At 50.1% G+C, this 13,477-nt stretch overlaps 1 protein-coding gene across 1 annotated transcript in view; it reads left to right on the forward strand.

The window, feature by feature from the left end:
- Window positions 1-13,477, forward strand: part of CLCN1 (chloride voltage-gated channel 1) — a gene marked incomplete at its 5' end in the record, with an annotated part of 596,613 nt that overhangs the window by 363,277 nt on the left and 219,859 nt on the right. Inside the window, one exon of the mRNA XM_086928421.1 lies at window positions 7,261-7,339. Within this exon, the coding sequence (XP_086784547.1) occupies window positions 7,261-7,339 (79 nt within the window). The remainder of the gene's footprint in view (window positions 1-7,260; window positions 7,340-13,477) is intronic.

Raw genomic sequence — 13,477 nt, forward strand, 5'->3', positions numbered from 1 at the left:
TCACGGATGTACCTATGTCTGACCGGCACAGGAGAGTCACGGATGGACCTGTGTGTGATGGACAGAAGAGAGTCACAGATGGATCTATGTGTGACGGACACAGGAGATTCACGAATGGATCTATATGTGACGGGCAAAGGAGAGTCACAGATGGAGCGATGTGTGACGTGCACAAGAGAGTCAAGGATGGATCTATGTGTGACGGACAGCAGAAAGTCACGGATGGAGCAATGTGTGACGCACACAAGAGAGTCACAGATGGATCTATGTGTGACAGACACAGGAGATTCACAGATGCATCTATGTGTGACGGACACAGGAGATTCACGGATGGATCTATGTGTGACGGACACAGGAGATTCACGAATGGATCTATGTGTGACAGACACTGGAGATTCACAGATGGATCTATGTGTGACGGACACAGGAGATTCACGGATGGATCTATGTGTGACGGACACAGGAGATTCACCAATGGATCTATGTGTGACGGGCACAGGAGAGTCACGGATGGATCTATGTGTGAGGAGCACAGGAGAGTCAGGGATGGATCTATGTGTGACGGACACAAGAGAGTCATGGATGGATCTATGTTTGACGGTGTGACGGGCACAGGAGAGTCATGGATGGATCTATGTGTGACGGTTTGACGGGCACAGGAGAGTCATGGATGGATCTATGTGTGATGGACACAGGAGATTCACAAATGGATCTATGTGTGACGGGCACAAGAGAGTCACAGATGGATCTATATGTGACGGACACGGGAGAGTCACGGATGGATCTATGTGTGACGGACACAGGAGAGTCATGGATGGATCTATGTGTGACGGACACAAGAGAGTCACGGATGGATCTATGTGTGACGGACACAAGAGAGTCACGGATGGATCTATGTGTGACGGGCACAGGAGAGTCAGGGATGGATCCAGGAGTGACGGGCACAGGAGAGTCACGGATGGATCTATGTGTGACGGACACAAGAGAGTCACGGATGGATCTATGTGTGACGGACACAGGAGAGTCACGGATGGATCTATGTGTGACGGACACAGGACATTCACAGATGGATCTATGTGTGACGGACACAGGAGAGTCACGGATGGATCTATGTGTGATGGACACAGGAGAGTCATGGATGGATCTATGTTTGACGGTGTGACGGGCACAGGAGAGTCATGGATGGATCTATGTGTGACGGTTTGACGGGCACAGGAGAGTCATGGATGGATCTATGTGTGAAGGTGTGACGGGCAGAATAGAGTCATGGATGGATCTATGTGATGGACACAAGCAAGCATGGCAGATACAGAGATATGGGGTCTGTGGAGGAGGGAAATAAACGACTACAGACTGTGCCTGATGCCTTGGTACCTCTGTGGAAGCCACCCTCACGTAATCATGTGTTCCCTCTGCAGAGTAGAGTTTGGCTGTTGTTCCTGCTTAGAGGGCTTTGCCGTAGTTCACCCTGCTGGTGACGAGGGCCTGGGTGAGCGTCCTTCTGGTTTCGGTGGGGATTCATCTGTAGATATTGCAAAGCATGCAGAGGGTGTTGAAGCAGGAGGAGGAGACGACGTTGACTTGCTAGGTCATTGACAATGACAAGTCCAGGATGAACCGCAGGTTAAGTGCGTGGTCGGTGGGTGTCGGCCACCAGGAATCGTCCCAGGTGGAGGGGTGGGGCCGAGGATGAAGTTGGTGTCGTCAGCGTATGAGACGATGTTGAGGTTGTGCGATCGGATGATGTTGGCGAGCGGTGTCATGTAGACGTTGAAAAGGGTCAGGCTGAGGGATTATCCTTGGGGTAAGCAGCAGGTGATCTTGGTGCCTTTGGATCGGAATGAAGGGAGGCGGACTCTCTGGGTTCTGTCAGTGAGGAAGGAGGTGATCTAGTCCAGGGCTTTGTTGCGGATCCCTGCGTTGTGGAGGCGTGTGCGAAGGGTGTGGTGGCAGATGGTGTCGAAGGCGGCCAAGAGGTCTAGGAGGATGAGGGCCGCAGTTTTGCCACTGTCCAGCGGAGTCCTGATGTCGTCAGTGGCGGCGATGAGGGCGGTCTCGATGCTGCGATTGCTGCAGAATCCAGATTGGGACAAGTCCAGGGTGTTGTTCTCTTCGAGAAAGCGGGTCAGTTGTCTGGTGACGATCTTCTTGATGACTTTCGCCGGGAACGGGAGCAGGGAGATGGGCTGGAAGTTCTTGAGGTCCTTTGGTTCTGCCTCTCGTTTCTTGAGCAGGGCATTGATCTTGGCGTGTTTGCAGCTCTCTTGGAAGGTGGCAGTCTAAAAGGAGCTGTTGAAGATCTTCCGGAGTTGGGATGTGTTGATGGAGCTTGCTTTGTTGAAGATGTGGTGAGGGGAGGGGTCTGACGGTGAGCCCGAGTGGATGGTGTTCATGGTTTTTATAGTGTCGTTGACGTGGTTCCAGGAGAGTAGGAGGCCAGTGTGGCTGGGGGACGGTGGGTCTGAGGTGTCGGAGGCTGTCGGGGGGGGTCTGGGTGTTGAAACTGTCATGAATGTCTCTGATCTTGCAGTGGAAGAAAGTGGCAGAAGAGTTGCATAGGGCTTGTGACGGCGGGATGTCGTTAGAGCTGGGGTTGGTGAGTTCCTTCATGATGTTGAAGAGCTCTTTGCTGTTGTGTGCGTTGTTGTCGAAACGTTCCGTGAAGGAGTTCCTTTTGGCAGTTAGAATGAGTTGGTGGTGCTTGCGACTGGTCTTCTTGATTGCGGATGGTTGTCCGGAGTCTGTTCATGGTGCCACTTCATCTTGAGTCTATGGCAGGTCTGTTTGTGCCTTGAGGTCAGTGGTGAACCAGATGGCCTTCTGTCGGTGCGTCTGTTTGAGGGTTTCTTGATCGGCGAGAGTGTGGGGGCGCAGTCGTTGATCCATTGCCTGAGGTTATGGGCAGCTGTGTCAGTGGGGAAACATCACTTACAACGCAACTTTTACAACGACATACCATTACAACTGAACTTTTACAACGCAAAAACTTTTACAACGCATGTATTTACAACGCATGTTTTTACAACGCAGGTACCTTTACAACGCATACCATTACAAAGTAAGTATTGGTAAGTATATAATTATATTTTAAATGTTATATGTTTGGGGTAAAGGGGTATTTTTAGGGTTCAGGGTCAGTTTTGGGTTTTTGGGTAAAGGGGTATTTTTGGGGTTCAGGGTCAGTTTTTAGTTTTTGGTTAAAGGGGTATTTTTGGGGTTCAGGGTCAGTTTTTAGTTTTTAGGTAAAGGGGTATTTTTGGGGTTCAGGGTCAGTTTTTAGTTTTTGGGTAAAGGGGTATTTTTGGGGTTCAGGGTCAGTTTTTAGTTTTTGGGTAAAGGGGTATTTTTAGGGTTCAGGGTCAGTTTTTAGTTTTTGGGTAAAGGGGTATTTTTGGGGTTCAGGGTCAGTTTTTAGTTTTTGGGTAAAGGGGTATTTTTGGGGTTCAGGGTCAGTTTTTAGTTTTTGGGTAAAGGGTCATTTTTAGGGTTCAGGGTCAGTTTTTCGTTTTTGGGTAAAGGGGTATTTTTGGGGTTCAGGGTCAGTTTTTAGTTTTTGGGTAAAGGGGTATTTTTGGGGTTCAGGGTCAGTTTTTGGGTAAAGGGGTATTTTTGGGGTTCAGGGTCAGTTTTTATTTTTTGTGTAAAGGGGTATTTTTGGGGTTCAGGGTCAGCTTTTAGTTTTTGGGTAAAGGGGTATTTTTGGGGTTCAGGGTCAGTTTTGGGTTTTTGGGTAAAGGGGTATTTTGGGGGTTGAGAGTCAGTTTTGGGTTTTTGGGGTACAGGGGTACAGGGTAAAAAGAAATTAAAATTAAATTTAAATTAAATTACATTTTTTTCAATTATTTTACGATTATAAAATTAATATATATTTATCAATACTTACGTTGTAATGGTATGCGTTGTAAAGGTACCTGCGTTGTAAAAACATGCGTTGTAAATACATGCATTGTAAAAGTTTTTGCGTTGTAAAAAATGCGATGTAAAAGCATGTGTTGTAATAACATGCGTTGTATCATCATCTATCCGTGTCAGTGTGGTTGGTTTTGGGATTGGTTGCTGGTGGTTGTGTGCAGTGTTTTTCTTGAAGGAAAAATGGATGCAGTGGTGGTCGGTCCAGTGGAGTTCGGTGGTGTGGCTGAAGATGACGTGGTTGCTGGCGGAAAAGATGGGGTCAAGTGTGTGTCTGGCAGAGTGGGTGGGTGTCGTGATGAGCTGTTTGAGTCTGAGGTTGGTGAGGTTGTTGAGCAGGGTGGTGGAGTTGCTGTTGCTGGCGTTCTCGAGGTGGAAGTTCAGGTCTCTGAGGAGGAAGTAGTATGTGGAGGCCTGGGCGTTGAGCTGATGATGTCGGTGATAGAGATGCAGAATTGTGGTGGGGTCTTTAGACAAGGGTTCCTCTGAGGATGGTGTTGGGATCGAGTTAGATCTGGAAGTGCAGGTGTTCGGCGGTGCTGATGGTGTTTTCAGTGCTGGTCGAGATTCTGAGGGTATTCCTGTGGACGATGGCGATTCCTCCTCCCGGTCTGTTGGTGCGGTGCCTGCAGGTGATCTTGTTGCCATCCGGGATGGCTATGGCAACATCGGTCATCCAGGTTTCCATCAGGAAGGCGACGTCTGGGGAGGATCAGTCGAGAAGGTCCCAGAGTTTGACGGCGTGCTTGTGAATGGAGCGGGTGTTGAGCAGTATGCATCTGAGATGGCTGTGGCCTGCCCTGGTGGGAAGGGCAGGTCATGCTGGTGTGCACTGACTGGTGAAGCTGCTGTTTCGGCAGGTGAAGAGTCCGTGGGTGCGCTTCGGGGTGGCCTGAGAGCAGGTAGGTGAACGGCCGGCGTGGAGTGTGTGGAGGAGGTTGGTGTCATAGTGGCGCCGCGTGTTGTGTTGATTGCAGGGGCCAGGGTTCTGGAGCTGGGCGCGGTCCAGGCATGGACGGGCACCGACAGGCTTGACTTAGGCGCACCTTTGGCGCGCCCGCTACGTGCGGCCACACAACGGCCTCTATTAAGAAGCGGAGGTGGGAGGGAGGAGCAGCTGGGAGGCAGGATGCATGGGTGAATGGGCTAGCGAGGGGGGTGACTAAAGCAGAAGAGTTGAAATCAGAAAAAGCAAAAGGCAAAAAAGAATTACAGGTACAACAGTGGAGATGTCCAGGGAGTCCTAGTGGCGTAAACTAACGGCAGCAGCGGGCGGGAGACACAGCACAGTCAGGTGGAGCTGCGCGGCGTGAGGAGCGACCTGCCTGGGAACAGGGTCAAGGGTCACTCCACATAGGTAGGTAGTGACTTATCCACATAGGTAGGTTTTATATGTTTTGATTGCTCTTCTGTAGGATTGGCCCTGTTTTAACACTGATCCTTGTCGGTAGGTTTTATTTGTTTTGGTTGCTGTTCTGAAGGGTTGACTTTGTGTTTCTACACTGACCTCTAGACCTTTGGACAGTTGTAGGCAGGTTTTAATCTGAACTCCTCTATGAATGCCCTTCAGTTAAGACCGACCCCTGTAGATAGTTTCTCTTTTCTTTTAGGTTGATTCCTGTAGGTAGCTTTTCTCTGTTTTGATTTCTCCCCTGTAGGGTTGACCTTGTGTTAACACTGATCCCTGAAGGCAGCTTTTCTCTGTTTTGATTTCTCTCCTGTAGGGTTGGTCTTGTGTTAACAGTGATCCCTGGTGGTAGCTTTCCTCTGTTTTGATTTCTCTCATGTAGGGTTGATCTTGTGTTAACACTGATCCCTGTAGGTAGCTTTTCTCTGTTTTGATTTCTCTCCTGTAGGGTTGGTCTTGTGTCAACAGTAATCCCTGGTGGTAGCTTTTCTCTGTTTTGATTTCTCTCCTGTAGGGTTGATCTTGTGTTAACACTCATTCCTGTAGGTAGCTTTTCTCTGTTTTGATTTCTGCCCTGTAGGGTTGACCTTGTGTTAACACTGATCCCTTAAGGTAGCTTTTCTCTGTTTTGATTTCTCTCCTGTAGGATTGGTCTTGTGTTAACAGTGATCCCTGGTGGTAGCTTTTCTCTGTTTTGATTTCTCTCCTGTAGGGTTGATCTTGTGTTAACACGCATTCCTGTAGGTAGCTTTTCTCTGTTTTGATTTCTCCCCTGTAGGGTTGACCTTGTGTTAACACTGATCCCTTAAGGTAGCTTTTCTCTGTTTTGATTTCTCTCCTGTAGGGTTGACCTTGTGTTAACAGTGATCCCTGGTGGTAGCTTTTCTCTGTTTTGATTTCTCTCCTGTAGGGTTGACCTTGTGTTAACACTGATCCCTGTAGGTAGCTTTTCTCTGTTTTGATTTCTCCCCTGTAGGGTTGGTCTTGTGTTAACACTGATCCCTGTAGGTAGCTTTTCTCTGTTTTGATTTCTCCCCTGTAGTGTTGGTCTTGTGTTAACACTGATCCCTGTAGGTAGCTTTTCTCTGTTTTGATTTCTCCCCTGTAGGGTTGGTCTTGTGTTAACAGTGATCCCTGGTGGTAGCTTTTCTCTGTTTTGATTTCTCTCCTGTATGGTTGACCTTGTGTTAACACTGATCCCTGGTGGTAGCTTTTCTCTGTTTTGATTTCTCTCCTGTAGGGTTGACCTTGTGTTAACACTGATCCCTGTAGGTAGCTTTTCTCTGTTTTGATTTTTCCCCTATAGGGTTGGTCTTGTGTTAACACTGATCCCTGGTGGTAGCTTTTCTCTGTTTTGATTTCTCCCCTGTAGGGTTGGTCTTGTGTTAACAGTGATCCCTGAAGGTAGCTTTTCTCTGTTTTGATTTCTCCCCTGTAGGGTTGGTCTTGTGTTAACAGTGATCCCTGAAGGTAGCTTTTCTCTGTTTTGATTTCTCTCCTGTAGGGTTGGTCTTGTGTTAACAGTGATCCCTGGTGGTAGCTTTTCTCTGCTTTGATTTCTCTCCTGTAGGGTTGACCTTGTGTTAACACTGATCCATGTAGTAGCTTTTCTTTGCTTTGATTGCTGTACTGTAGGGTTGACCATGTGTGACTAGACTAAGCCCTAGACCTTTGGACAGTTGTAGGCCGGTTTTATACTCACCTCCTTCATGATTGCCCTTGAGTTATGTCTGATGTCTGTAGATAGGTTGTTTGTGTTTCGACTGATCTCCTGTGGGACTGACCTTGTGTACAGATGGAACCAGTACTTTGCACATCTCATGTGGCCTTGCTTTGCTGCTTCTGGCTCTGTGTGCTTTGTATTAACCCTTTGGCTGTCTTTTGTTTCTAACCCATGGCATGCTGAATCCTTGTTTTGGGGTTCACCCCCTCCCACACTACAGGATGTGCAGAGACAGCTCGACCTCCTGGTCGCCGCATGCGCCGTCGGAGTGGGATGCTGCTTTGCTGCTCCCATTGGAGGCAAGTGGAACCTTTCAGCATTATAGACAACCTCTGCCCTTTCACCTTTGAACTTTTATGCATTTGCTTTTCACTTCATTCAAAGTTTAACCTTTTAATGTATGTCCTCTAAATACTCCCAGAAAGAGGGAAGGAGACGGGATGTGTGCTGTGGCTTCAACAGTGGCCACATTAGAGGCTTTCAGTCTAACTATGTGTCAGAATATCATATTCAGAAATATTGTGTCTTGAGTATCCTAACAAAAATACTGCACCCATGGGTGTAGATGTTCCACTACTGGTGATGTTTATAATGTTTATAATGGCAGTGATAATCTGGTATTGCTCCATCCTGTGCCACCCCTCACAGAGATATCAGGACCAGTTTCAAACACTCCAGTATCAGCTCCAATCCTCCCTAAAATATATCCATATATGGTCATTTCATCATGGACCTGTTTGTGTGACCATTTTATATTTAGGTCCTTTTCCGGTCTATTTGGCAATATCCTGTTTGTGGAGAGTGGTTACCTGTGAGATCATTTCCTGTTTGAGGGCACTGCCTTAAAGATCCTCCTTCCTGTTTCCTTCCATCTGGAACTCAATATTCCTCAGTGAGATTCCATATCAGGCAAACGTATCTGCTGCAAGTGTAAAGATTGGAGGTGAAAGCGATGGACACAGCTCAGAGGGTGGAGCCTCAGCGCCCTACAGAGACGAGTGCAGGCTGTGGGATGGGACGCCGTTCAGAGGGTGAAGCCTCAGCGTCCTACAGAGAGGAGTGCAGGTGAATGGATGGGACGCCGTTCAGAGGGTGGAGCCTCAGCGCCCTACAGAAACGAGCGCAGGCTGTAGGATGGGACTCTGTTCTGAGGTTGAAGCCTCAGCGTCCTACAGAGACAAGCACAGGCTATGGGATGGGACGCCGTTCAGAGGATGAAGCCTCAGTGTCCTACAGAGATGAGGGCAGGCTGTAGGATGGGACGCCGTTCAGAGGGTGAAGCCTCAGCGTCCTACAGAGACAAGCACAGGCTATGGGATGGGACGCCGTTCAGAGGATGAAGCCTCAGTGTCCTACAGAGACGAGCGCATGCTGTAGGATGGGACGCCGTTCAGAGGGTGAAGCCTCAGCGTCCTACAGAGACGAGCGCATGCTGTAGGATGGGACGCCGTTCAGAGGATGAAGCCTCAGTGTCCTACAGAGACGAGCGCAGGCTGTAGGATGGGACTCTGTTCTGAGGTTGAAGCCTCAGCGTCCTACAGAGACAAGCACAGGCTATGGGATGGGACGCCGTTCAGAGGATGAAGCCTCAGCGTCCTACAGAGATGAGCGCAGGTGAAGGGATGGGACGCCGTTCAGAGGGTGGAGCCTCAGTGTCCTACAGAGATGAGGGCAGGCTGTAGGATGGGACGCCTTTCATAGGGTGGAGCCTCAGCGCCCTACAGAGATGAGCGCAGGTGAAGGGATGGGACGCCATTCAGAGGGTGGAGCCTCAGCGCCCTACAGAGACGAGCACAGGCTATGGGATGGGACTCTGTTCTGAGGATGAAGCCTCAGCGTCCTACAGAGACAAGCACAGGCTATGGGATGGGACGCCGTTCAGAGGGTGAAGCCTCAGCGTCCTACAGAGATGAGCGCAGGTGAAGGGATGGGACGCCGTTCAGAGGGTGGAGCCTCAGCGCCCTACAGAGACGAGCACAGGCTATGGGATGGGATGCCGTTCAGAGGGTGAAGCCTCAGTGTCCTACAGAGATGAGGGCAGGCTGTAGGATGGGACTCTGTTCAGAGGGTGAAGCCTCAGCGCCCTACAGAGACGAGTGCAGGCTGTAGGATGGGACGCCTTTCAGAGGGTGGAGCCTCGGCATTCTACAGAGACAAGCGCAGGCTGTGGGATTGGACGCAGTTCAGAGTTTGTAGCCTCAGCGTCCTACAGAAACTAGCGCTGTCTAAGGGATGGGAGGCTGTTCAGAAGATATAGGCTCAGCGTCCTAAAGAGTTGAGTACAGGTGAAGGAATGGGATACAGCTCAGAGGATGTAACCTCAGCGCCCTACAGAGACAAGTGCAGGGTATGGCATAGGATGCTGCTCAGAGGGTGTAGCCGCAGCATCCACAGAGACTAGCACAGGCTAGGGGTTGGGGTGCCATTCAGAGGACATAGCCTCAGTGTCGAGGAAAGCAAATTATAGGAAAGCTATCAGGCTATATCATGCAGAAATTGAATTGTTTCAAGCTAATTTTTATGGCACTAAAATTACAAATTCCTCCAACTCCCCCAAAGAAATTTTCAGGATTCTTAAAAATATCACTGCTGCCCACAGTCCGCCCTAGGGTGGATACTTCAGTGGAACACGGCAATAATCTGACACAGTTCTTTCAGGAAAAATACTGAACATTTATTCCTCCTTCCCTGATATGACCGAGCCTCTGTTCTAATAAATCCCCAACTGATCCAAAAATTGGCCATCGCTCGTTATTTCCTCACCTTACGGAGAATCTTGTTAAAGAACTTTGTAATGCAGTAAAATCAGGCTCAATGGTGGACCCAGCCCCCTCTATGCCCTCCAGCAAGGAATTGATTGCGTTGCCCCAGTGTTGGCAGACATCTTAGTCGCCTCTCTCTCAAATGGTCAGGTCCCACCCCCTGGAAGCAGGCAGTAGTCAGACCACTGTTGAGAAATCCCACCATGGACCCCTTAGCATAAACCACTCTAGGCCTATCACTTAATTACCAGGAGTAGCAAACATTTTAGAAAAACAAGTCAACAAGAATCTTTCAGCTTTTCTAGAATCGCAGGCAGTGCCTCATCGCACACAAATGGGGTTCCGACCACAACACAGCACGGAGTGTGAGTTGCTGCTGCGGTCGAGGAATTAAGGAAACGTCTGGACCAGAGAGGATCTGCAGCCATCCTCCTCCTCGATCCAAGTGCTGCCTTCGACACTGTGGACCATTTTACCCTCATTCAGAGTGTCAAATCAGGCATCGAGGGCAGAGCACATGGACGGCTCTCCTCTTTTCTGAAGGATTGCACCTTTCAGGTCTTAGATCAGACACACTATTCAACAAATCTCCCCCTCGGCTGTGCGGTGCCTCATGGATCTTCCTTGAGCCCCACACGTTTTAATTTGACCATGCTTCCTCCTGCGAATATTGTGCAATCGTTTGGACTGTTATTGGTCTCCTATGCGATGACACCCAGCTGGGCCTGTCTATTTCACCGGACCATACCAATAACCACCTATGCTTAACGCCATGCCTCCAGGAAGTAGCCAGCTCGATGGCTGGCTGCAAACTAAAACTCAACGAGGACAAGATGGAAGTCATGCTGCTGGGCAATGACTCCTGGAGCTGTGGTCAGAGGCCCGTCCCAGGCTGTCTACGCAAGCTGCCGGCCCCCAAAGCTCAATAAAGACTTGGGGGTATGGCAGGACTCTACGCTCCTGATGGAACACCAAGCCAAGAAAAGTTCTGCAAGCTGCTTAGGCATGCTGAGATAATTGAGGAAAGTTGGTAAGCTCCTGCCTTTTACAGCTAGAAGAGTCATTGTCCAGGCACTGGTGCTGGCATGCCTAGATTACGGGAATGCCTTATACCTTGGCTCTCCCTGCTATGTTACCAAAAGACTGCAAATAGTGCAGAATGCGTAACCTCGCCTTCTTACGGACACTCCCAAATGTCAGGCAGCTGCTGAGGCCCTCAAGTATCGCCACTTGTTTCCAGTGGTGCGGCGCGTCCAGTTTAAGTCCCTCTGCATCATTCATAATGCCTAGAGGTCCTCCACTGATACGATCACTAGCCTCTCTGTATGCGCCTAGCAGGCCTCTGAGATCAGCCTCTGCCCTCCTACTTAAAGGTCCTATGATTAGGAGATCACACTGGGGAGGTCGTTCCTTCTACGTCTATTCTGGCGTCCAAGCTTTGGATTTCCCTCCCCCTCAAACTTTGCTTCCTAGAGCAAGAGCTCCCCTTCCACAAAGCTCTTAAGACCTGGTTATGTAATGAGTAATCTTATCCTGGAGCTGCTCTACCGTGGCTGTGAAAGCGCTGGGAGGCCTACAGGTAGCCATGCGCTATACAAATACTGCAGAATAGATTAGAATACAATAGAATAGCGCCCCACAGGGAGTAGCCTGGGTCAGGGGGGTGGGGCGCCTTTCAAATGATATAGCCTCAGCATCCCACAGAGACTAGCTTAGACTTAGGGCTGGGGAGACGTTCAGAGGATATAGCCTCAGCGTCCCACAGAGACTACAGCAAGCTAGGGACTGGGAAGTCGTTCAGACGATGTAGCCTCAGTGTCCTACAGAGACAAGCGAAGACTTAGGGCTGGGGCACCGTTCAGAGGATATAGCCTCAGTGTCCTACAGAGACTACAGCAAGCTAGGGACTGGGAAGTCGCTCAGACGATAAAGCCTCAGTGTCCTACAGAGACAAGCGAAGACTTAGGGCTGGGACGCCGTTCAGAGGATATAGCCTCAGTGTCCTACAGAGACTACAGCAAGCTAGGGACTGGGAAGTCGCTCAGACGATGTAGCCTCAGTGTCCTACAGAGACAAGCGAAGACTTAGGGCTGGGGCGCCGTTCAGAGGATATAGCCTCAGTGTCCTACAGAGACTACAGCAAGCTAGGGACTGGGAAGTCGCTCAGACGATAAAGCCTCAGTGTCCTACAGAGACAAGCGAAGACTTAGGGCTGGGACCCCGTTCAGACGATATAGCCTCACCGTCCCACAGAGACTACAGCAAGCTAGGGGCTGGGACGTCGCTCAGACGATAAAGCCTCAGTGTCCTACAGAGACAAGCGAAGACTTAGGGCTGGGACGCCGTTTAGAGGATATAGCCTCAGTGTCCTACAGAGACAAGCGAAGACTTAGGGCTGGGACGCCGTTCAGACGATATAGCCTCAGCGTCCCACAGAGACTACAGCAAGCTAGGGGCTGAGACGTCGCTCAGACGATATAGCCTTAGTGTCCTACAGAGACAAGCGAAGACTTAGGGCTGGGACGCCGTTCAGAGGATATAGCCTCAGTGACCTACGGAGACAAGCGAAGACTTAGGGCTGGGACACCGTTCAGACGATATAGCCTCAGCGTCCCACAGAGACTACAGCAAGCTAGGGGCTGGGACGTCGCTCAGACGATATAGTCTCAGTGTCCTACAGAGACAAGCGAAGACTTAGGGCTGGAGCACCATTCAGAAGATATAGCCTCAGTGTCCTACAGAGACAAATGAAGACTTAGGGCTGGGGCGCCGTTCAGAGGATATAACCTCAGCATCCTACAGAGCCTAGTGTAGACTTAGGGCTGGGGCGCCGTTGAGAGGATATAGCCTCAGTATCCTACAGAGACAAGCGAACACTTAGGGCTGGGGCACCGTTCAGAGGATATAACCTCAGAGTCCTACAGAGACAAATGAAGACTTAGGGCTGGGGCGCCGTTCAGACGATATAGCCTCAGTGTTCTACAGAGACAAACGAACACTTAGGGCTGGGGCGCCGTTCAGAGGATATAGCCTCAGCGTCCCACAGAGACTACAGCAAGCTTAGGACTGGGAAGTCGCTCAGACGATATAGCCTCAGTGTCCTACAGAGACAAGCGAAGACTTAGGGCTGGGACGCCGTTCAGAGGATATAGCCTCAGTGTCCTACAGAGACAAGCGAAGATTTAGGGCTGGGACGCCGTTCAGACGATATAGCCTCAGCGTCCCACAGAGACTACAGCAAGCTAGGGGCTGGGACGTCGCTCAGACGATAAAGCCTCAGTGTCTTACAGAGACAAGCGAAGACTTAGGGCTGGGACGCCGTTCAGAGGATATAGCCTCAGTGTCCTACAGAGACAAGCGAAGACTTAGGGCTGGGACGCCGTTCAGACGATATAGCCTCAGCGTCCCACAGAGACTACAGCAAGCTAGGGGCTGGGACGTCGCTCAGACGATATAGCCTCTGTGTCCTACAGAGACAAGCGAAGACTTAGGGCTGGGACGCCGTTCAGAGGATATAGCCTCAGTGACCTACGGAGACAAGCGAAGACTCAGGGCTGGGACGCCGTTCAGACGATATAGCCTCAGCGTCCCACAGAGACTACAGCAAGCTAGGGGCTGGGACGTCGCTCAGACGATATAGCCTCAGCGTCCCACAGAGACTACAGCAAGCTAGGG

The sequence above is a fragment of the Lissotriton vulgaris genome, chromosome 7, assembly GCF_964263255.1.
Source record: "Lissotriton vulgaris chromosome 7, aLisVul1.2, whole genome shotgun sequence".
Classification (NCBI taxonomy): domain Eukaryota; kingdom Metazoa; phylum Chordata; class Amphibia; order Caudata; family Salamandridae; genus Lissotriton; species Lissotriton vulgaris.